General features: G+C 30.9%; 3 protein-coding genes across 3 annotated transcripts; 2 read left to right on the forward strand and 1 right to left on the reverse strand.

Annotated features, from left to right (window-relative positions):
* Positions 1-3,051: 3,051 nt before the first annotated feature.
* LOC11440651 (glucan endo-1,3-beta-glucosidase) lies at positions 3,052-6,746 on the forward strand. Its single transcript, XM_003607271.4, has 2 exons — positions 3,052-3,191; positions 5,635-6,746. The coding sequence occupies exons 1-2, from the start codon at positions 3,137-3,139 to the stop codon at positions 6,567-6,569; spliced, it is 990 nt and encodes a 329-aa protein (XP_003607319.1). The 5' UTR covers positions 3,052-3,136; the 3' UTR covers positions 6,570-6,746.
* A 5,864-nt stretch (positions 6,747-12,610) lies between these two features.
* LOC11438141 (glucan endo-1,3-beta-glucosidase) lies at positions 12,611-17,073 on the forward strand. The gene is made up of 3 exons (XM_024780695.2): positions 12,611-12,924; positions 15,080-15,148; positions 15,924-17,073. Exons 1-3 carry the CDS (start codon positions 12,867-12,869, stop codon positions 16,895-16,897), a joined length of 1,101 nt encoding a protein of 366 aa, XP_024636463.1. The 5' UTR covers positions 12,611-12,866; the 3' UTR covers positions 16,898-17,073.
* A 170-nt stretch (positions 17,074-17,243) lies between these two features.
* On the reverse strand, positions 17,244-21,347 carry LOC11440259 (glucan endo-1,3-beta-glucosidase). Its single transcript, XM_024780660.2, has 2 exons — positions 20,810-21,347; positions 17,244-19,228 (listed from the first exon to the last, which is right to left on the reverse strand). Exons 1-2 carry the CDS (start codon positions 20,862-20,864, stop codon positions 18,273-18,275), a joined length of 1,011 nt encoding a protein of 336 aa, XP_024636428.2. The 5' UTR covers positions 20,865-21,347; the 3' UTR covers positions 17,244-18,272.
* Positions 21,348-24,394: the final 3,047 nt, after the last annotated feature.

Here is a 24,394-nt window from a genome sequence, read left to right on the forward strand (position 1 = left end):
ACTTCCAAAGCAAGGAGCAACGTAGATTGTGCCTTTTCCTCCAGAGTGACGATATCAGCAGGTAGAGGATTTGATGCAGGCTTTAACAAAGGTGTCTATAGACCATGCTGTTTAAGCAACACCCAAATCTTAATCTGCCACAAAATAAAATTATTCCTCCTAGTGAACTTGTCGACTTTCAACATTTTACCTTCAACTATCGTTCCCGCCTGAACATATCCGAACCAGCTCTGGTACTAGTTTGTTATAACGCGACGCGAGAATAATGACAATAATATATAGTAAAAGGCAGAATGAAAACAACACGAGATTTAACGTGGTATCCAACAATGTGATGACTCATCCACACACAAAGCCACGAAAAAGAATTCTACTATGATCGATAATTACAAATTATATGCTGAATAGTAGATGTAATACCAACTATAGCAAAACCACGAACTATTGGTGCAAGAAATTACTAACACACAAGGCCTTTATTTATATGGCCAAGTCTTTGCATATTTTTTCATATAATCCGATGTGGGATATTTTCCCAACATAATTCAAGGAATATTTCAAAAAAAAACAAACAAAAGAAGACTAAAAATATGTGAAAATCACTTGTTCAATTGGACATGAAGGAAAAACAATTAGGAGGGTTGATTTTGAGTCAAAATTGATCATAAATCACCCATCTTTGGCAAAATATTATTGGATTTGTCACAATGAAATGAAATTTTTAAAATATCAAATTTTTATAAGTTTTTATTATAAGTAATTGAAGATAGGAAAATACTAACAAGTGCCCTCATGATATTGTTTAAGCATCTAAAAGTAGAAAATATTACATAAAAAAAATTGTGTAGTTATAACTTTTACCTGTGTTTGACTTCTATTTTCAAGACAAAATTTCTTTTTGTGGGTTCCTTAGATAATGCTCTTAGGACACTTGTTAGTAAGACCCTTAAAAATATCAACGGTCATAATTTTTTTTTGGCATATGTGAAGTGGTTGACTACACAAGTATTTAAGAACGAAGGAAGTATAATTAATAGATCAAGCCGGTATCTCGATGGGTTTGATTGGTTTGTTGCATGCATGATAATGAAGTAATACATACAACAACTACTGCCTCCATCCCTAAATATAATACAATTTTAAGTTTTTTTAAATCTTTTTCAAATTTCAAAGTGCATTAATTATTTCTTTATCAATATATCATATTAAGTTACATATTTTTCTACAATATATAATAATAAATATTTTATGAAAACATAAGTTAATTCTCTCCCTAAAAGATAAACTTGTAAAACAATAGCAATTGTCAACAAAATTAATACAACAATTAATTTTCTTAATTGCAGTATTTTTCTCAAAATAATCATATATATAGCGACAATTGTAGCATATAGTAGATTAGAGTAATTTAAACTTGTTAGCAAAAAGTGATTGGTTAGATTTGAAAAATCTTGTGGTTTTTGGAATTAGAAAAAGTATCTTAAAAAGAAAAAATCACCATTGAAGAGAATATTGAGTTGAGTCACGACCATACTTTCTTTATGACGTTTCACGACACTATTCAAATTTGTTCAAGGTAGACTATCAACCGCGCCGCTTTTAGGATTTAACAATCTAATTCCCATGTTCGATTACGTATTGTACCGTAAGTAATCGTTCGAAAAATAACACCTTCAATATGGTATAAAACCACTCTCATATGGTACAAAGACCACTCGAAACCGAAGGGACATGGGAGGACCTGCACTAGAAGGCCCTTGGCATAGGGCCTCAAACTTGAAGGGGCCTGAACATTTGAAAAAAGGAAGAAAAAAAAAAAACTTGTACCTACGGACAAAATCCGTCACTAAATGTCATTTTTCCGTAGGTAAAAGTCCAGAAATCAACTATTTTGCCATTGAGTCCGTAGGTAAATGTCTATTTTTATGTGGGTAAAAGTCATGTTTGAACCATTGCTCGTATATTTTACTAGAACGTAGATGTTTGTCATTTTAAGTGGTGTCGAATTTATTTCTTGCAATACTTTTTAAATTAAAATTGTCAAGATTACAACGTGGCCTCTGAATTGTTGGAGACGTCCTTGCGAAGGGACATAAGGAGTAGAAGAAAAGTAGAAAGACTCGTTAACTCAAGTCGAAAAGGGAAGAGAGAATAAAAATATCAAAAGTATCACAATATTTTTCGGTGTGCTGATTAAAACTGTCAAGATTACAACGTGGCCTCTGAATTGTCGGAGACGACCTTGCGAAGGGACATAAGGAGTAGAAGAAAAGAAGAAAGACTCGTCAACTCAAGTCGAAAAGGGAAGAGAGAATAAAAATATCAAAAGTATCACAATATTTTTCGGTGTGCTGAATGAGTGAAGCGAGCTCTCCTTTTATAGGGAGATTTCGTAACGAATCCGAAGCGACTTAAATATCACAATGTTAGTGCTTTATATGTCAAAATGGAGTAGTAAATTTAAAAATAAAATAAAAAATTGATTGAAAATAATTGCATATATTGATGTTGTATCGGAGTCTGACACATATCTGACATCAAACACACTATTGATGTTATATCGAAGTCTGACACAAATCTGACATCAAACATACCTTTTAGAAGTGTCACTCAGAATTGTAGGTGATACAAAACTAATGACTTGTTACGAATTCTGGTCACTTACAAATAACCATATGAATCTATCACGTCATCTTAATTAGTGCCATAGACTTCCCCATAAAATAACAACAACAAAAAATTTCAAATTTAGAACGTACTGAATAAGTTATATAATTAAGAAGGTTTCCTTTCCTTCACGTAGCTAAGCTAACTGACTAGTATACAAAATCAATGGCGACTGATTAACATTAGTCTTGTATGCATTAGGCCATCATTCAACAATATATGCGTTTTCACCAGAAAAATTGGTTGGAATTTAAAACCATAGCATTAATTTTCCTTTGAGTGATTGACGGGGCTCAGAGTCTCTTTAACCCTGCAATTAGTACTAGGAATAGTATTTGTTTCTTCTTATTATTATGCATATAAATATGGACTAGCAGGTGGAATAAAGATATATCATAGCTGCATACTTGGTTTATACTTTGGTATAATTAAAGCAATACATTCTTAAAAAGAAACTCTTCGATTGATCATGTCTATCATTTTTCTGCTTGTTGGTATATTGTCCATTGGACTAAAATTTACAGGTCTGTATTGCATTATATTTTGAATATTTCTTTTACTTTTCATGATATGTTTAAGAATGCTAACTAGAGCATGCATCATTGTCAACAGATTATAATAATATTCAAATAATGTAAGCATCAACATATTTGTTTGCATATGTCTCTATTGTTAAAGCCTAATGATTTGCTTAATTATATGTATATGCACTCTCTTTTTTATGAACATATCTCTACCCTACTCTATACATATTTTTACAAGTATTGTTATATGTGTGTTTTATAATTATTTTGAATATGTGTGTTATAAACTATTTTATGTTGAAAAAATTAATTAATTTTTACTTAAAAAATAGTTATTTATTAATTAACTTTTAGTATATATACATTTTTTAAAGGTTGTGTAGTGGCGAAGCTAATCTATTTTTTTTTCTGATGGAGCTAAATATATATTTTAAGGATGCATCCCTCACATCTAAGTGGACCGTTACCATATTCTGTATATTTACTATAAAAACAAAAATTAGCGATGGAAATTTAGTGAGGAAAAACATAAAATCTCTATCTAATTCTGTCACTAAATTTTGAAACCAAAGAATTTGTGAGAGATTTTATTTTTTCCGTCAATAATTTCCCTCCCTAGTTTTGTTTTTCCTAGTAGTAAAATCATGTTTTTGTTTATCAAGAATAATAAATTTGATATTAATAAAAAAATAAACAATAAATATAATATTTTCTTAAAATTTTCTATTAATAGTTTAGTCCACATTTGGACAGGGTCGAAAAGTGAATTAAACCAAGTAAGTTAATAAAAATATAAAATATTTAGGAAAATGATGTCATCATATTGATGTTTTGTTATTATTGTATTGTATCAATTCTTTGTCATTTTTTTTTGTATTTATTCGTATTATATATTGTATATATTACTTATATGATCATCATATATATTTTAGTCCTATAAAATTACAACTTTTGAGTTTAGTCTTTACATAAATTTGTCCAATTTTATTTCTATTTTGAACCTTTTTTAAAAAAAAAAAAAAACTACATAAATTTGTCCAATTTTATTTCTATTTTGATCTCTTTTTTTTTTTAAAAAAACGAGTGTTAGTTTTGTATTTATTCTTTTAAATAGAAAATAAAATGTAACAAAATTTATGTATGGGTATATCATATTTCTAGGTAGCCATACACCTACCTCATAAGTGTGAGGCCTCACCTTAGGGATGTGTAACTTCAATAAAATAAGGTCCAAATCATTATGTCTACCTTTCAAGGGACACAATAAATTGTCAATTATGAGAGTTCACATTATAATATTTTACGGTGTAAGTGAAATCTTCAAAACTAAAAATATATCTTGATTGCAATTCCATTTTTGTCAACCGACATTTTGCTCAAGGGAATGCAAATTTCCGTAGAGGTTTGTTATATGAACTATTTGCGGGACAATTGACCAAACGATCAAAGACATACAAAGAAAAGTATGTATTGTCGTCGTATCGATACAAAATCAAACTAATAAAAAGAACATAATATAAGTTTGAGATAGAAAATAGTTACAAAATGATAGAATCAAGTGTTATTAGAAATGGAATCTTATTTGTCATTTGTGTATCTACATTTTTTTACTTTGACACAATTGTGTTTATATCCGAGTAGATAGAATCACAAATATTATCATCGTGAACTTAGCTCAATTTGTTCCATTGATAGGGATAATGTGTAATATATATAAGGTCTGGGGTTCAAACATCGACCGGATAAAAATCACAAATATTAAAAAATAACTATTTTCTTCAAATTTGAAGTCCAGTTCACTTTGGAAAATTCTTTTATATTGTAATTTAATTTAATGACTTACAATTCTGAATTTGTAGGTTACTTGTATTATAGGTTAGGACGATGAAAAAGTATAAATTAAGATTGAGGTTCAATGTCCAACAAACTAACCATCAACCTCTCAAGCAAGTGTATTTATAAAGAGTAATGATACATAGACACCCTTAGGTGGCAATACACCATTTGACATCCACACAAAAATCTAACACGTAGTCACGTGGACCCCACACAAGCACACTTTCTCTTTCCTCTCCTCTTCTCTCTTCCTAGTGCATGGGGTGTACAAGAGTGTATGGGAATAAAGGGTGTCTATGTAACATTTTCCTTTATAAAAAGGTTAAGTACTTGTAGTGGTACAAGTATGATACTTTTTTTGGTACGATCTACTTTTTTAGTTCTTTCGTTGTGAGTGAAGTTTGTGGATTTTTGATGTATTAATATGATATTATTTGTGTGTGTATTTTTTTTTGTGGTGGCCGAGGTTTGAACCCTGGACCTTACATATTTATTTTAAACCATGTATCTTATTTTCCACATTGTTACCTTATTCGTACATGTGCATCATAAACCCTAAAATTTTGACGTTTGCAACAACTCACTTAGTTCGTTATTATTTACGCAGTTGTGCAATCCGTAGGAGTTTGCTATGGAGTGCTTGGCAATAATCTACCATCAAGTCAAGAAGTTGTGGACTTATATAAGTCAAATGGCATTGACAAAATGCGTATATACTTCCCAGACGAACAAGCCCTTCAAGCCCTTAAAGGTTCCAACATAGAATTGATCCTTGATGTGGCCAAGGAAACCCTATCTTCTCTTACAGATGGCAATGAAGCTACAAATTGGGTCCAAAAATATGTGACACCATATGCTCAAGATGTAAAAATCAAGTACATCACTGTTGGAAATGAAATTAAACCTAATGACAATGAAGCCCAATACATTGCCACTGCCATGCAAAACATTCAAAATGCAATTTCATCAGCAAATTTACAAGGCCAAATCAAGGTCTCAACAGCAATTGACATGACTTTGATTGGTACTTCATATCCACCCAATGATGGTGCTTTCACTGACCAAGCAAAGCAATATTTACAGCCAATAATAGACTTCCTAAAGAACAATGGAGCACCACTTCTTGCCAATGTGTATCCGTACTTCGCTTATATCGGTAATAAGCAAAGCATTTCTCTTGACTATGCTCTTTTTAAACAACAAGGAAACAATGATGTTGGGTACCAAAACCTCTTTGATGCCCAATTAGACTCAGTATATGCTGCTCTTGAGAAAGTTGGGGGTACCGATGTGAAGATAGTTGTGTCCGAGAGTGGATGGCCATCTGATGGTGGAGATAGTGCCTCAACTGATAATGCTTCCACATATTATCAAAATTTGATCAATCACGTCAAGAATGGGACTCCTAAGAGACCCGGAGCAATTGAGACATACTTGTTTGCCATGTTTGATGAAAATCAGAAGACTGGTGCAGCAACTGAACAACATTTTGGTCTCTTTAATCCTGACAAATCATCTAAATATCAAACAAGTTTCAATTGAATAAATTGATAATTTAAAAAAGATATGCAGCTAAATATAGTTTACTATGAATAATTGTGCCATGTGTGCACATGTTATTTCCATCTTTCTTTTTTTTTTTGACAGAATTTCCATCTTTCTATGTATGTCATGAATTAAATAAATGAAACATCATATCATATATTGTTACTTATGTAATTCCACCATTATATTTTAGTTTGTGTTTAATGTCATATTGGAAGACATCAAACTTATATAGTATGCTAACAATAAAGGCACAACTCTAGCAAAATTTGCAACATAAGTAGGCTTGATGGACACAAATGAAGCAGAATATTAACCTTTGGTGTTTGGTCTTGAGTTATCAATTGATTGTGTATAGTTAAAATAGGGAAAAGTAATAGTAGAACACGCTCTAAATTAAGTGGCCCTCGCATGGGTGAATGGTGATTATTTGTCCATGGAGTTTGAGATTCTTTGTGAATAAATTGAAAACCAAATTGTTGGTGTTGAAAAATGTTTCTTTTGTGCATAGGAATATAGAAGTGAAATTTCATTATATATTTGGCAAAAGAATGATCCTCTTTGGAATTTAGGTGAGTGAAGTGGTGTTGTAAAATTTGTGATATTTGGAAGGGTTGATTGTGTACTAATGATCTCAAGGTCAAGGGATGGCTCTTTAAGTATAGCATTGGAATTGAAATTTTGGGTGTCATGAAGGTGGGGGAGTAGTGCATTAGTGTTTTAAAGTTGTTAGATTTATTTTGGCTTCGTAGTTTTGTCTTTGTAGTGCACTAGGGCCTTCGATTTAGTTCCTTGACTGCTACAGGTGTTGTTCATAATCTGATATGCATTGAACTATATTAATGATTTGATTTAGTAGTGTGTCTGTTAATTTTATGGAAATTGCTCTTCTCTCGATCAAAATTGCTTGTTCCCACATAAACAACCGAAAATTCCCCAACGTGAGTGAACACTTGTTCGGTAAAATCAGCGTAAGTTAACTGACATTCGATAACAACCAACGTGATTTAAATGTCGTTGAAAAAAAATTACCCCATGGGACTTAAGTCATGCTACTTAATTCTTGTCGATGTACGTGCAGTAATTGTGGATGGTACTTACCAAGTTACCATGATGTGGATTCAAGTGTGTTGGCTTTCAGTTGGCAGCAAGACGAGTTTTTCAAGAAGGAATAAGAAAAGCCGGACCGAAAATGCTTGAACCTATATAAAGAGTTGGGACCAAACCATTACTAGAATTTCTCGTTTTACCTGCAGATTTACCCTCGAAAAATTCCACAGGAGTTTCTGAGGATTTTGCTGCGATCTTGTTGATCTGGACAACGTACTTACGGATCTAGAAACGGCATGCAACTCCGCAGGTAATGAATCCATTTGCTGGGGTTTTCCTGCGGAAGCTATTTTCTTTTTTACCCAATGAATCCTTGGGAAATTCCACAGATATTCCAGCGGATTTACCTGCAGATTTTCGTTTGACCTGCAGATTTACCTACAGATATTCCTGCGGATTTACAGCTGCATTTCTTTAGATTCTTTTCTTCTTTAAATTTTAAAATTGTAAGATTATGAATTTCTTTATTTTTATTCTTTTGATATTGAATATGGAACCTAAATCTTTAGAAAAATCCGCAGGAAACAGTTTTGCCTTGGAATTTTCACCATTATCCGCAGGAAGATCAAGAGTTTCTGGCAGTAAACATCAGATTCCCCATTTCAATCCAAGTTGAAAAATAAACTACACACAAGCTCATGCATGTGCTAAATTACCAATTATGAAAACAAAATTAATCCGAAAGAAAAGCATGAAAGAACTGAAACCATATTGAATGGGATGAAGAACAAGAAGCTACCTCGAATGAAGGGGTTGGAGACCAACACAATAAACTTAATGAACGAAGGTTGCCAAAGTCTGGGTGCAGGGAGACTGGATCAAAAGAAAGAATGGTCATGCATGATCGCACAAAGAGAAGAGCAGCCATAAGAGAGGCCTATATCGTCAGAGATGGTGAGACAACATGAAATCTATTTGGGGGCTAAATTTCAGTCAATGAGTCGAAGAAACTTGGGTATAGGGTTCACTCGCGTTGAAGAAGTAATTTTAGGTTATTTGTATTATTGTTTTTCAAAAATTTGGAAGCTGATTTATATTTTAACGTTCTTTTATAAAGTTTGAGTAAAAAGATGATTTTGGTTAAAGATTATAAACCAGTTCTCTTAATAAAGTTTGGTAATTGACTTTTGAAAATTTATGGTTCAGTTCATGAACCATTTAATTGGTTTGGTCTCTTATAGTTCAGTGTGGTTCATTTTACTCATATAGTTCATTGAATTAGTATATTTCGCTCACCCGGACTTCAATCTATATTTATACCCCTCCTTTGCTTTTGGTATTATCTTTTGATAACAGTTGCGAAGTTTGGTGTGATATGATCAATCAGTTCTATGATCATTGTCTTCTGATAGTAGGGTTCTCAATATGCTTCTACTTTACGCCTGGAAAGTTGAATGATGAAGGTGTAGTTTAGAAAAGGGGGTTGGCTCATAGTAATGGACTATGGTGATGGTTTCATATGGTAATAAAGATGATGAGTTTACACGGTTCTTAAAAATGAACAAGAGTTATGGTGTGCTAGTTACGTTTATGAGCTAAATCTTAGTTGTTTGTTGATTGTTTGTGGTTAGAGGAGATAGATGTATGAAGTGATGGTGGAGACCCCTTTCTTTGGTTATGTCTTCTCCTTTCTTTAGTTCTCCCCTCTTTTTATTCCCTTCTCTTGCTTTGGTTTTGATTTTGTTGTTGATATTTATACTTAAAAAATTAGGTTTTTGTTTTTTATTTTGATTTTGTTGTTGATATTTATACAAAAAATATAAGGTTAAGTTCTTTACTGAATGATGCCAAATTAAAATTGTACATGTTACTTACATGGAAATGGGAAAAAGGAAAAGAAATGAAGAAAGATACTTTTTTTTTTTTTGTCAGGGTTTGAACCTCCGGACCTTGCATATATTATGCATTATTTCTATCAAAGCTAACCTCACGAAGACAAATTGAAGAAAGATGTTTGATGGCATACTCAACATGCTTACAGTCCAATTTTTGTCTTTTAAGAGGAAAATTTTAAAGACAAGGATAAAGAAATTTATCTTTTGACCAAAATGGAAGAGATAGTTTCACGCCACCATCGTTGTGAAGAAAAGGATAAAGAAATTTAACTTTTAAAAAGGATGTTTCATATTGAGTCATGTAATTTAATTTTCTGAAATCAAGCAATTATTTGGCGTCTTTAATGTAATTCACTACAAAATCATGTAATTTGACAAAGCAAACCACCTTATGAAGAATAATTGAGAAGACAATGGATAAATATTTAAGAGGCCTCTAGAGACATTAAAAAGTACATAAATTTTGTTTCTAGTCCCAAGACAAGTTTTAAAGAAGAAAATACTCAAAAAGGCAAAGAAAAAGGCAAAAATGTGTTAGGAGAAGGTGTTGTGCGCCCCATGTGTGCAAAACAGTGCATAAAATGCACTCTTTCGGGCACCACGCACGAGGAGCATTCTTCCACGCATGGTCCCTTGCGCTCTCGGGAGTTTTCAGTTACGGGTATGGGGAAATGGGGTAGATTTTCAACCCAAACTCACTCAGAATTCAACATGTAAATACAGCTCCTCTCATTCACAATTATTCATTCAAAACGAAGCGGTTCAAGAGGAAGGTAAGTATTAGGAGCATCAAGGGAGAAGTTTCTCATCAACCTTCTTCTCTCTATAGTATGTTATGTTTCTTTTGTAATTTATATTTAGTTACCATGAGTAACTAAGTCCTAATTGTGTAGGATTCTAATATGAACCTTTGTTTGTTTATTGGATCTTTTTAATTCAAGTATTTTATTCAGTTAACTTAGATATAATCTTTTTATGGAAATGTCATAATGCTTTTCTGAAGATAATTTTACTTACTACTTCGTTACTTGAAAATGAAATAATGCACTTGTCAAATTTGATCATCAATATTGAGCCACTTAATATATTATATTAAAAATAAATGAATTTTATTAAAATCCTATGACATGGAATTACTAGTGGAATCTTTTCTGTAAGCAAATTTTTTAACTTTTTTAACGAGTAAATAGTCAATTTCCCCTCTGAAATTGTAAGTTTCATCAATTACCTTCCTGAAATTAACAAAATTTAAATTACCTCCCTGAAATTTCACGTTAGTCAATTTACCCCCTCCGTCAAATTTTTCTGTTAGTGAACATGACGTTTTGCAAATACCCCCCTGAAGTTTTGCACTTATGTGCAAAATGCCCCAAAACTTAAAAATTTATATTATTTTTTAAAAAAACAAACAATTAATAGTTAAATATTAAAACTAACTATTAATTTTGGAATTTGGGAAAACTACATGCATATATACATCAAAATAGGCTCCAAAATGAGAAAAAAATATGTATTTTTTAAAGTGACAATAATGGGATGATTTGTAGATTAATATTGGGGGTTGTGTAGTTTAAATGGTTTGAGAAAATTGTTGAAGGAGTTGGAGGAGTTAAAAGACTAAGATGATGAAGGAGAAAATATAAATTTAAATCTGATTATTAATTTGTTTATAAACCTCTAAAAATAATAATTTGTCTATTAGAAATAACCATTATTGTCACTTTAAAAATACACATTTTTCCCTATTTTGATGTATATATGTATGTAGTTTTTCCAAACTCCAAAATTAATAGTTAGCTTTAATATTTAACTATTAATTGTTTGTTTTTAAGAAAAAAATAATATAAATTTTTAAGTTTGGGGGGCATTTTGCACATAAGTGCAAAACTTCAGGGGGTATTTGCAAAACGTCATGTTCACTAACAGAAAAATTTGACGGAGGGGGTAAATTGACTAACGTTGTGAAATTTCAGGGGGTAACTGAAGTTTTGTTAATTTCAGGGGGGTAATTGATGAAACTTACAATTTCAAGGGGGAAATTGACTATTTACTCTTTTTTTAACATTAAAAAGTTAAAAAAATGTATGATGTGGAGACACCCTATATTTTAGGGTTAATTAAGTTTTTGGTCCCTATAAATATCTGCAGTTTTGTATTTAGTCTTTATAAAAATAAATCATACTTTTTAGTCCCAACAAAATTTTCTGTTAGTGTTTTTAGTCCCTGTTAAATTAAAATTTGTTTAATTATGCTTAAACTTCTAAATTTTTGAAAGATTTTTTACATACATGTTCATAACATCGTAAGACACTCTTTTATAAAAAAATTTAGTTTTTTAACATGTAATGAATTAAATATGAATTTTTCTAAAAGTCCAATTTTCAAGATTATATTAATGAAAATTTGGACCTAATAATAAAATTTTAAGTTACTTTTCTGCGGGGGAATTTTGTATAATATTCTAAGTAAGTATGTGAAAAATTTGTTACAAATTAAAAAGTTTAAGCACAATTAAGCATATTTTAATTTTACAACGACTAAAAGTATGTGTTGGTCCCTATTAAATTGAAATTTGTTTAATTATACTTAAACTTTTATATTTTTAAATGATTTTTAACAGATAAGAACATTATAATAATTTCTTTTATAAAAAACTAGAATTTTTTAACATGTAATGAATTAAATATAATTTTTTTTAAACACCAAAAATTCAAGATAAAACTAACGAAAATTTGGACCTAAAAATAAAATTTTGAGCTAATTTATTGTGGCGGAACCTTTTATAATGTTTTAAACAAGTATGTAAAAAATCATTAAAAAATTAAAATTTTAAGCATAATTAAACAATTTTTAATTTAACAGAGACTAAAAACACTAACGGAAAATTTTATAAAGACTAAAAAGTATAATTTATTTTATAGGGATTAAAAATAAAACTGCAGATATTTATAAGGATAAAAAACTTAATTAACCCTATATTTTATAACATTTCCTTAGCTAAGCTGACTAACATATGCAGCCGGCAAATTTGTCTTGTATGCATTATTAATTAGGCCATCAATCATTAATATATGTGTTTTCGTTTTACCCAAAACAAGTGGTTGGAATTCGAAAACAATGCATAGCCCTCAATTTCCTTTGAGTGATTGACGGGGCTAAAAGTCTTCCTTATTAGAAGACCACCCTTTACTGTAGTCAATACAAAGCAGTAGTATTTGTTCTTTTAATTATGCATAGTATAACTATGGACTAGAAGAAGGTATAAGAGATTCAGAGTTGCATACTTGGTTTATATTTTAGTATAATTCATCAAGCAATACATTCTTTAAGAGAAACTCTTCCATCGATCATGTCTATCATTTTTCTGCTTGTTGGTATACTTCTATCCATTGGACTACAATTTACAGGTCAATAATAGTTCTCTCCCAATATTAATATTATTGTATACTTTTTGTATTGCATTTTATTACTTTGAATTACTTCTTTTGTTATTCATTATTCAGTAATATGTTAAATTAAAAGGCTACTAGAGTCTATGGCATCAATGTCAACAGAGAGAGTTTAACTAAGGATAAAAATACCAGAAAAAACCCAAAATCATCACAAATTCAAAAACCTCAAATCCCAAAACCAAAACCAAAGAAAATAGAAATTGTTTTTGAAACCCACAATGATTTTAGTGTTCTTTTTTATTGGGCTTGGATGAAGATCTGGATTGGTTAGGATAGAACCAAGGTTAGATTGAAATAAATAAATAAATAAATAGGTTTAATTGCAGTTTTGGCCCTCTAAGTATCACAATCTTCTAATTTTGATCCCCTATAAAAAATATTAACAAATCAGCCCTCTTAAGTTTACATCATTTTGCACTTTTGATTCTCCGAACCAATTTTGACCAAGTTAATGCATATGTGGCACCCACATCAACAATTTAGGTTCTTTTAATAGTTTTACTATAGTTTGTCTAGATCTTCTCTTGTCCTTATTATTTTAAGGGTTAATAGGTCTTTACCCCCTGTAATATAGGACACTTTTGGTTTTACCCGCTGTAAATTTATTTTTTTAGATTCCGTCCTTGTAAAATGAAGATTCTTCAAGATTGCCCCCTGAGCCCTGTGACTCAGCAGAATCTATGATGTGGCATTTTTTTTTATTTATCATTTTTTTTTGGATGCCAAGTGTATTTACATGTCATTTAAAATTAAAAAAAAAATAAAAAAATCAATTTTTTTTAAATAACGAAAAATAATTTAAAAATCAGAAAAAAAAAATAGAATTTTTTTTCAAAAATTTAAAAAATTGAATTTTTTTTTTAAATAAAGTTCCAGATTTTTTTTTAAAATACTTCCTAATTCCATATTCTTTTTAAAAAATTTAAAAATTCAGATTTTAAAAAAAAAATTAAGTTCCGGATTTTTGTTAAAATCAGAAAAAACATGCAGATTTTTTTAATTTAATTTTTAAAATAAAAAAAAATATTTTATATTTCAAAATCTTTATTCCAGAAATTTTATAAATTCTTTTTTGAAATTAAATAATTAGAAAAAAAATTAGATAATACTTTTTTTTTTCCAAATTTTATAATTTTAATTTAATTCGGATTATTTTTTAAATTTAGTATAATTTTTTTGGAAAATTTGGAAATATATTAAGTTCGAGAATGGAAACGGTATACCATATGGATTTTCCTGTCATTGATGAGAAATATATTAAGTTAGCATTTAGAAAAAATTTCAAAAAATATATTCCTGAATTTTTACGAATTTATTTTTTATTTAAAAAAATAAAAATAAAATCTTTTTTTCTGAAATTAGGAAGTATTTTAAAAAAAAAAAACTGGATTTTATAAAAAATTTCAAAAACAAATCAGAATTTTTTCTAAATTTAAAATTTTCAAAAATATCTGAAGTTAAGATTTTAAAAATTTAAATAAAATCAAATTTTTTTTTCAGATTAAATAGTTGGAATTTAAAAACATTTATATCCAAATTTTTAAAATTAAAATATTTTCCAGAATTTTTATTCTTTGTACAAAAAATTAAAAAAACTTTTTTATTTCGAAAAAAATCTGAATGTTTTTTAATTTCGAAAAAGATAAGACAATTTTCTATTTCGGAAAAAAATCTAAATGTTTTTTAATTTTTGGAAAAAAAAATCTAATTTTTTCTCAATTTAAAAAAATAGTTTGAATTTTTTCAGATTTTTTAAAATTTTGGAAATTAATTTTTAGATTTTTTAAAATATGATTTTCGTTTTTTTTGAAATTTTATTTTTTACTTTAATTTTTTTAAATAAAAATGACGTGTAAATTATTTTTTACACGTGGCAAGCAAAAAAAATTAAAAAATAAAAAGAAAAAGCCATGTAGGTGCCACATCATAGATTCTGCTGAGTCACAGGGCTCAGGGGGCAATCTTGAAGAATCTTTATTTTACAAGGACGAAATCTAAAAAAAAAAATTTACAGGGGGCAAAACCAAAAGTTCCCTATATTACAGGGGGGTAAAGACCTATTAACCCTTGTTTTAACTATCATTTATCTGATCTATTTTTCTTTCTATAGAATCTACAAATCTCCATTTTACTTGCTCAGACCACATAAGTCAAGTTTCTGTCACCTTTTCTACGATAGGTACAACTTCTACTCTTTCTTTAATATTATCATTTCTAATTCTATAATTACGGGTCTTACCATACATTCAATGTCTTCTCCCACGAGAATGTGATGAGTAACTTAAATAAATTAAGGTTGAAACGATTATTGCTCGATTTTTTTCTAGTTGCACCCCAAAGTGACTAAAACATCCTTAATTCATTTTTTGAAATTTTCAATCATTTCCATTTATCTTACACGTTTTACGATTAAAATGTTGCATTACATCAAAATAAGAGTACATATCATGTACAAATTGCTAATTTTAGCATTAGCATGTTGCATTATATCAAAATAAGAAATATATCATGCATAAGTAAGAAACATATCATGCTGAGTATTGGGTTATATTGAGATTGAGTTTCTTATGTTGCAGTTCGGTTTGGTTCGGTTGTTCAAATAAAAACAGCAAACCGAACCGCTCGGTTGAATCCCCATGAGGTTATCTCAATTAGCATGGGCATTTGCATTATGTATGCAGAGGTCGGAGGTTCGAATCTCAGACACCCGATTTATTCACCTGAAGTAGTGTGAATTTTTAGCCGTTAGACTACTTGAAAAAAAAAAAAACGTTTTTTTAGAGGATTTAAGTTTCTGAATGTGTAGCCTAATGGTATAATGGGTTATGACACTGAAATAGTATGAAGAATGAGGTTGGCGTTTAATTTGCCCCGTAACAGACTAAAATTTGTATTTTTTTTGTTAAAAGAAATTGGAATGATTTACAATTAGTTCATTATTACACAATACACAGGCGTTTGCTATGGAGTGCTTGGCAATAATCTACCATCAAAGCAAGAAGTTGTAGATTTATATAAATCAAAAGGCATTGGCAAAATGCGTATATACTACCCAGATCAAGAAGTCCTACAAGCCCTTAGAGGTTCTAACATTGAATTGATCCTTGGTGTGACCAAGGAAACCCTTTCCTCTCTTACAGATGCCGGTGAAGCTACAAATTGGGTCCAAAAGTATGTGACACCCTATGCTCAAGATGTAAAAATCAAGTACATCACTGTTGGAAATGAAATTAAACCTAATGACAATGAAGCCCAATACATTGCCACTGCCATGCAGAACATTCAAAATGCAATTTCATCTGCAAATTTACAAGGCCAAATCAAGGTCTCAACAGCAATTGACATGACTTTGATTGGTAATTCATATCCACCCAATGCTGGAGTTTTCACTGATCAAGCAAATTCTTATATACAACCAATAATTAACTTCCTGGTGAAGAATGGAGCACCACTTCTTGCCAATGTGTATCCGTACTTCGCTTATATTGGTAATAAACAAAGCATTTCTCTTGACTATGTTCTTTTTAAACAACAAGGAAACAATGAAGTTGGGTACAACAACATCTTTGATGCCATGTTAGATTCAGTATACGCTGCTCTTGAGAAAGTTGGAGGTTCCAATGTGAAGATAGTTGTGTCCGAGAGTGGATGGCCGTCTAAAGGAGGAGATAGTGCCTCAATTGACAATGCTGCCACATATTATTCTAATTTGATCAATCACATCAAGAATGGTACTCCTAAGAGGCCCGGTGCTGCTATTGAAACTTATTTGTTTGCCATGTTTGATGAAAATCAGAAGACTGGTGCAACAACTGAACAACACTATGGTCTCTTTAATCCTGACAAATCACCTAAATACCATGTGGCACAGTCGGGTATCGAGTTGGATACAACAAGGAACATTACTGTCATCTTAAATATGAAATAGGTTTCAATTGAAAAATTGATTATTTAAAAATATATGTATCTAAATCTAGTTAACTATGTATAATTGTGCCATGTATTCACATTTTATTCTTTCAATGTCTCTACTATGCCCGTCTCCCGCAAGCAGCGAGTTTTCTTCTAGAGACGTTTGCTTGCCGGGCTGCTTTTTAATTTTAATTAAGAGCAAATTACTAGAAAAGCTACATTAAAAAGTAAAGCATACAAACAATTTGTTTGGCAATATGAAACAAAAGATTACAAATATAATACTACCTCCATTCTTATTAAAGGAGACAGTTCACTTTTTAAGTTCATTAAATATATCCTTCACAATGGATAGTTTTTTCATCGGTATAAAAGTGAAGTTATTCAAATTGAAGAGGTGGTTGAAGGACCCAAGTTGGTTGACCAAAGGTCGAAGGACCAACGGTCGAAGGTCTCTGATCAAAAGGATCAAGACCTAAAATGATCATGTTATAGAGCTAAAAGAAAATCAAGTCCAATCAAATATCATCTGATGTATGGTATCATGAGATAGTTCTACGGAACATCCATGAAAGAAAGGAAGAAAGAAAAAGGAAAATTCATATATTCAAAGTCTGAAGAAGAAGAAAAAAAATCCTTGAACATGTATCTCGAGCTTAATTGTGAATCCACTCAAAAGAGTGTCATTATATCATGTTGTAAATCGATCAAGTTGTCGTTGAACACTTAAAACTGATATAGGATTGTACTGTAATATATCCTCTCGAAGAAAGTTGTGTCATTCAGGTACAAACTCATTCATGTACTCTATCTAGTATTGACTAACAATCTTTGTCAAAAGGAGAGTTTGGAGAGACAATTAAACAATCAGGTTCTCAACAAGGCAGTGGCCAAGATTTGTTGAGATAAATAGAAACGATTTGCTTCAGAAAGAATACTCATAAGGTTTGGTGAGACTGTTGAAGAATACTCATAAGGCTTGGAGAGGTTATTGAAGAAAAACTCATCCTAGAGAGGCACCATATCAAAGCTCACAGACATAGCAAAGAATGTTTAGTTAGTGAATTAAGTTCATCTCAAGGGAAGGAAAAGTCAGTCACTTTGTTAGGGGTAGACTCGATTGGTTGATAGTGAACCAGTATAATATCATGTCGTTCTCGACACTTTATTTACTCTCTGCAAGTTCTTTATGGTTTAATGATCCGACTCTAGCCTTATTCCAGATATTGTTATAATGGAGTTCGACCACATTGTAGAAATAAATTTGTAGAAAGCAAATTATCCCTTATTCCGGTAAATAGGCTTTCAATGGAAAACGTGGGCATAAATATAGAGTGGAGAACATGCAAACATACCCAGCATGTGCATACATGACACAATTATTCATCAATTTATTTGTTGAAACTTAGAATATATTTGGGTGACGTGCCAACAGGATTGAAGAGACCAAAATGTTGTTCAGTTGCTGCACCAGGCTTCTGATTTTCATCAAACATAGCAAACAAGTAAGTCTCAATAGCTTGACCAGGTCTAAGAGGAGTTCCATTCCCACTATTGGCATGATTAATCAGATTACTATAGTATGTTCGAGCATTCTCAATTGTTGCCACATCTCCACCAGCAGATGGCCACCCACTCTCAGACACTACAATCTTCACACTAGAACCGCCCACTTTCTCGAGAGCGGCATAAACTGAATCTAACTGGGCATCAAAGAGGTTTTGATAACCAACTGCATTGTTTCCTTGTTGTTTAAAAAGAGCAAAATCAAGAGGAATGTTTTGTGGATCACCGATATAAGCGAAGTACGGATGCACATTTGCAAGAAGTGGTGCCTCGGTGTTCACAAGAAAACCAACTATTGAAGTTATATATGGAATTGCGGAAGCACTAAATGCTCCTGCTGATGGAGGATACGAGCTTCCCAACAAACCCATATTTATAGCTGTTGAAATCTTAATTTGATTTTGCAAGTTGGCAGATGCAAGTGCTGAATAAATATTCTGCATTGCACGAAGAACAAATTGTGATGTTGGGTCATTACTAGGATTTATTTCATTCCCAACAACAATGTACCTAAAATTAACACCTGGAGTGTATTTTAGTATATTGTTTTGGACCCAATTATTTGCTGATGAAATATCGTTGGCTATTGATTGAATGTCTTCATTAGGGACCCCAATGACAAGAGATAAGAGAGATCCTCTTGAGGCTTCCAAAGTTGCTTGATCAGGATTATATATTCTCATTTTATGAATAATATTTTGTTCGAACATATTTATTACAAATGCGACCGGAGGCAAATTGTTTGCCACTTGCCCATAACATGCTCCAATTGATTGTGCTTCTGCATTAGATGACAATAATAAAATGAGTCAAATATGTTTGTGGTTTTTATAAAATTAATAAATTTTGATTTTGTTTCTTATAAGAGTTTGGTTCAATATTTTTTATCTCCTAAAATGAGTAAAATTTAGTATTTATTTTAAAAAATAAAATTGCTCAAATTATATAATCTAAAATCCTTATTGTTGTGTATGTCTTCAAACTTGTGAAGTTGAGAATGATAAATGGTTTTGCAGGGTGTCCAATCGTGACATGATTTTCGGCTTGTTGGGCAAGTATTCAGAATAAGGTTGGTCGTATTTTGGATCGTACGCACCAAACGTGTCACGATTTGGAAAAACGTGACACGATTTTGACAGCTGAAGACTGCTATATAAGTGTTCTTTGCAGATTTTGAAGGTGAGGTTGTAGAGAGAGAAACTTGGGAAATCAAAGGAGATAACTTTAGGGTTGAAGGTCTTTGAGTAGAGTTCTCTTGGGTTGGGAAACATTGTAAACACATTGGGTGAATGAAAATCATTGAGTGTCTTGTTCATTGGTGAGATTGGGAAATTGGGTAGAAATTAGAGTTGTTTTTTATGAGCTTGTTGAAGTTAATTTCTTGCAACCCATTTGTGTCTCTTTGTAAGAACTCGTTGATAGTGGATTGGAGAGATCAATCTCTCTCCCAAATTAGGTCAAGTTGGACCGAACTGGGTCAACAATCTTTGGTGTGTTTGTTCCTCTATTCTCTCCATTTATCTTTTGCTTGTGGTTTTGTGTTTTTCACTTTGATTACTAGATTAGATCTAGGTGTTGTTATTATTGTCGTTGTTTGTGTTCACTTTAATATTGGTTACTACTTTCTTTGCTCCACACATCATAGTTTGTATTAGTGTGATTTTAAGTTCCGAATTCACAACACTTATTGAATTGTTTTGGATTATAAATTCAAACCCTTGCTGTATATAACTCAAAATCAGAAACTTATCCTCATTTCAACGGTTTGTGTTTATACCCTAAAACATTCTCTCTCTCACACCCCAATATCAAAAAATCAAACATTGGATGATTCTTAAAGGTTTTTAATTGATTTTATCCCTCCTCGTGTTCTTATTTTGCTTACAGGAGAGGGAATAATGGGGAAAAAAAAAACTCAGTTATTCTACAAGGTCATAAATAGTGATTTCATATATGAGAAAACTTAACTCTACAACTTTTGTAAGTTATACATATGACCACAAGCATGTATCTTTTGTATTATGTATGGACATAAAACATCATTTTAATTTTTCTATAAAGACCAACACCAAAAGCTACTTAAAGGAGACTCAACCCAATAATAATAATAATAATAATAATAATAATAATAATAATCTTTTTCAATTCTATTGGTTTCTCGTGTGTCCTGGACATTTACATTATACAATTCAAAAGCCAAAAGGTGTAAAAACGTGTTAAAAATATCCTTCAACAGCCTTGATTTTTTTTTTCGGATTTCATAATCCAAAGTAGATTTGATAGATGGAAAAAGAAATTTGAAAAACTAAAAAGTCCACAAAGACCATAATAGCTAAAAATCAAGATCAAATAAGATGCGTACCTGTTCCCGTTGTCTCCAATCCGATAAGCACAAGAAGCAACAACAAAAAAATCATATTGATTAACTTGTTATGATAAATTTATAGTACAACATACACAGATGAAAAGACTATTTGACTAGAAAATAAATAAAAAATGGAAGGGATAGTTTCCAATATATTGGGAGGTGTTTTGTTTTCTTCAAATTTATACAACTCACCTATGACATCTTTTATGCTAACTAATGTCTCAATTATTGCAAATCAAAACATTCACTGTGTCATTAACTTTCAAACCCATACTCTTGCAAGAAATCACGCCAATTTGCACTATGTTAAATAACTTTTAATTAGTTCCTGTATTTGTTTAAAGAATCAATTTAAAAATCAAAGTTTAAATAACTCCGATCTATTAGTAGTATACTCCAAAAATGGTCAGCTCTAACTACATAATTTTCTCTAGCCTTATTCATTTCTAACTATGGGTCAATTATGTATGATTGCAGAGCCTTTATGGAGGATGTTTTTTACCATCTTATTCAAATGTTCTTGGATAAAATAAAAAAGACAACCCCCAATAATTAAATTTCAATTTATTTTCCTTTTTTTATCAATCAATTAATTTTCCATATTAAATCCTCCTCAAATAAATTGTGTCAAACAAGTTGAACCATTGTGAAGATATCGGTCCACATACAACGAGTTAATATGAACGTGGAGATTAAAACATTCCATGATTTTTGTTTGATTCTTTCAAAAAAATGATTTTTGTTTGATTCTTTCAAAAAAAATGATTTTTGTTTGATCCATATATATACATAGTCAACTTCAAAACAGCCTAAGAAGTAAGAATTCGGCATTACTTATTATTCAGATTCAATACGAATTTGTAACCAAAATAAAAAAGATTCAATACGAATTTGTTTTTAGAGTTAGCCGTCAGTTTTGTAATTCAGATGGTAGAGATTATTTTTCTAAAAGTAGAGGGAGGTCTACCTAAGATGGATTTCTCAAAAATGTTTATAATTTTTGGCAAAAAAAAAATGAACTTTATAATAATAAAAAAAAATTCATAACAAAATTGGCTATTGCTTTCTGATATTTGTATCTATAACTTTGGTTGACCGTTTTTTTTTAGTGTTAATTGTTTTCATGATTTTTATTCAAAATAAATAAATTTGTTTTCATGATTTATGGTTTTGACTTTTGAGGCATGCCTAATATATATTTTTTTTAAGAGTGTCTCCATGCTCTCTTTAAGATATTTAATATTAGTAAGTTTTCATGAAAATATGAATGTTTAATGCATTGAAATTTATAATATTTTATTTTTTGAAGGAATAATTTTTAAATTTATGATCCTTAAAAAATGCTCAGAGGACATTCTTTAACAAAACTGATTTTTTTTTTTTTTTGTCTAGTAGTCTAGTGACCGGAGCTCACACAATTAAATGTGGAGAAGCGGGGTGTCTGGGGTTCGAACTCTGGCCGCTGCATAAATTATGCAATATCTCTGCCAACTGAGCTAACCTCACAGGGACACAAAACTCATATTTTAATATAGTCGCATGTGTATTAAAAAATGTGGGTAAAATTAAATATTTAAAAAAAATTGTGTTTGATATAAATTTTGTCCACTCTCTCTTTCCTTTGTGAGCCATCGCCTATAACTCAAGTTTATTCTCCTTCAACCACTAAGTAGGGGATGTTTAGAATTTTTAACCCCAAATCACCACTATAAATTATTGTCTCCTTCCTTTTTATTTAAATAAGTGATTTTCACTTCTATTTAGTTTTTATTTCATGATTTTGTCATCTTATTGCGACGTTGTTTTGTTAGTCGTCTTTGTGCAACGTTGTTTGTATTTTCTGTCTTGTAACAGTGTTTGTTCAGTTCAGATTGTCAGATCAACTTTGATACAGTACAAATCCAATCAATGACTTTGGTGTCGTCAACGTTGCAGATACGGAGACATGTGTATTCCGAATACTTGAATATAGTCATATTTATGTACTTATGTACTTTGTCATTTTACGTTATTACCATGGATGTTGCTAGGTTGTTCACAAAATTGTATTATATCAATGTAGTTTATCAATTTGAATAAAAGAATATTGCTTATTTTTAATATAAAAAATTGTGTATTGATATAAAATGGAATAAAAATAAGGTTTTCTTTTAACAATAATAATAATATTAAGAGTAGACATAAAAAAATTCTTGAAATATCAAAATATACATTATGCTCTTCTCTTATGCAATATATATTAAAGAGTTTAAGATGATAGATTTAGGCAAGCTGTCATATTTTCTTGGCATGGAATTCACTGAGATTTCTTAAGGCTTGATTATGCATCAGATGAAGTATGTATTTGATATATTGAAGAGGTTCAATACGGTGAGCTGCAATCCATCATCATCATTTGTTGAGGTTAATTTAAAATAGGTGATGAATGAAGAAGAAGAACTAGTAGATCATACATTGTTCAAGCAAATTGTGGGATCACTAAGGTATCAGTGCAATAGTAAACCTTATATTGCTTATGCAGTTGGTATAATCAGTAGGTTCATGAGTGAACCAAGAGCTTCTCACTTGCTAGCAGCTAAAAGAGTGATGAGATACATCAAGGGAACACTATAGTATGGCATTTTGTTTCCTAAATGTCTGAATGAAGACTCTGTGGAATTGATAGCTTATTCTAATGCAGATTAGTGTGGGGATAAGCAAGGAAGCATTGAAGATTGTTCATTGTTCTACTGAGCTACAGCTTGCAGATTTGTTCACTAAACCTCTAAAAGTTGAAAGGTTAATCAAACTAAGAGGCTTGATTGGTATGACAAAAGTTTAAACTTGAATTAAGGGAGGATATTAGTTGATAATTCAAGTTAGTTAGTGATTTAATCAAGTTTGTTTGGTTAATCACATTAGTAATCTAGTTAGTTTAGTTTGTTAATAGTTTGTTACAAATTTACTAGATTCAAGCATAAGGTTGTTAGGGTTTGATAGATTACTTGTCTTTCAAGCAACTTAGCAAAAACATGTATATAAGCACTTCTCATGTGAATTTCAATAATCAATGAAATCACCTTTCGAATTCCTCTTGGTCTTAAATATCCCTTTCCATCCAATGGGTTTCACACCTTCTGGCAGTGGTGCAAAATCCCAACGTCATTGTCCTTCATGGATTTAATCTCTTCATTCATTGGTTAATCTATTTAGGCACCTAACAATTGCTCATAGACATTTCAAATTACCCAAAATACCCTCAACAACAATTAATTACCGTTCACATCAGTTTTATAAATCAGTTAACCGATTTAAAAAGTGATGAACAGTTAACTACACTTCAACAACGAACGTCGGTTAATATAACTATCATTCTACAGGTGTCTGTCAGCAATTCCTAGGTGCCTAAAAGGCAATCTCATTCTTCTTTGATTTCTGGTATAATAGGGCTTCAGAATTAGAATCAGAAAACAAAAAGTGTATAAAAAAGATACTACGAAAAATGTAAGAGCTCTTTTCTAATCATTAGATACATTAAAAAAAAATCACAATAAATAGCTCTAATTAACCTTGTGGTGTCAACATTGTCTAAAACATTAC

This window comes from Medicago truncatula, chromosome 4 (genome assembly GCF_003473485.1).
Source record: "Medicago truncatula cultivar Jemalong A17 chromosome 4, MtrunA17r5.0-ANR, whole genome shotgun sequence".
In the NCBI taxonomy this organism is placed as follows: Eukaryota; Viridiplantae; Streptophyta; class Magnoliopsida; order Fabales; family Fabaceae; genus Medicago; species Medicago truncatula.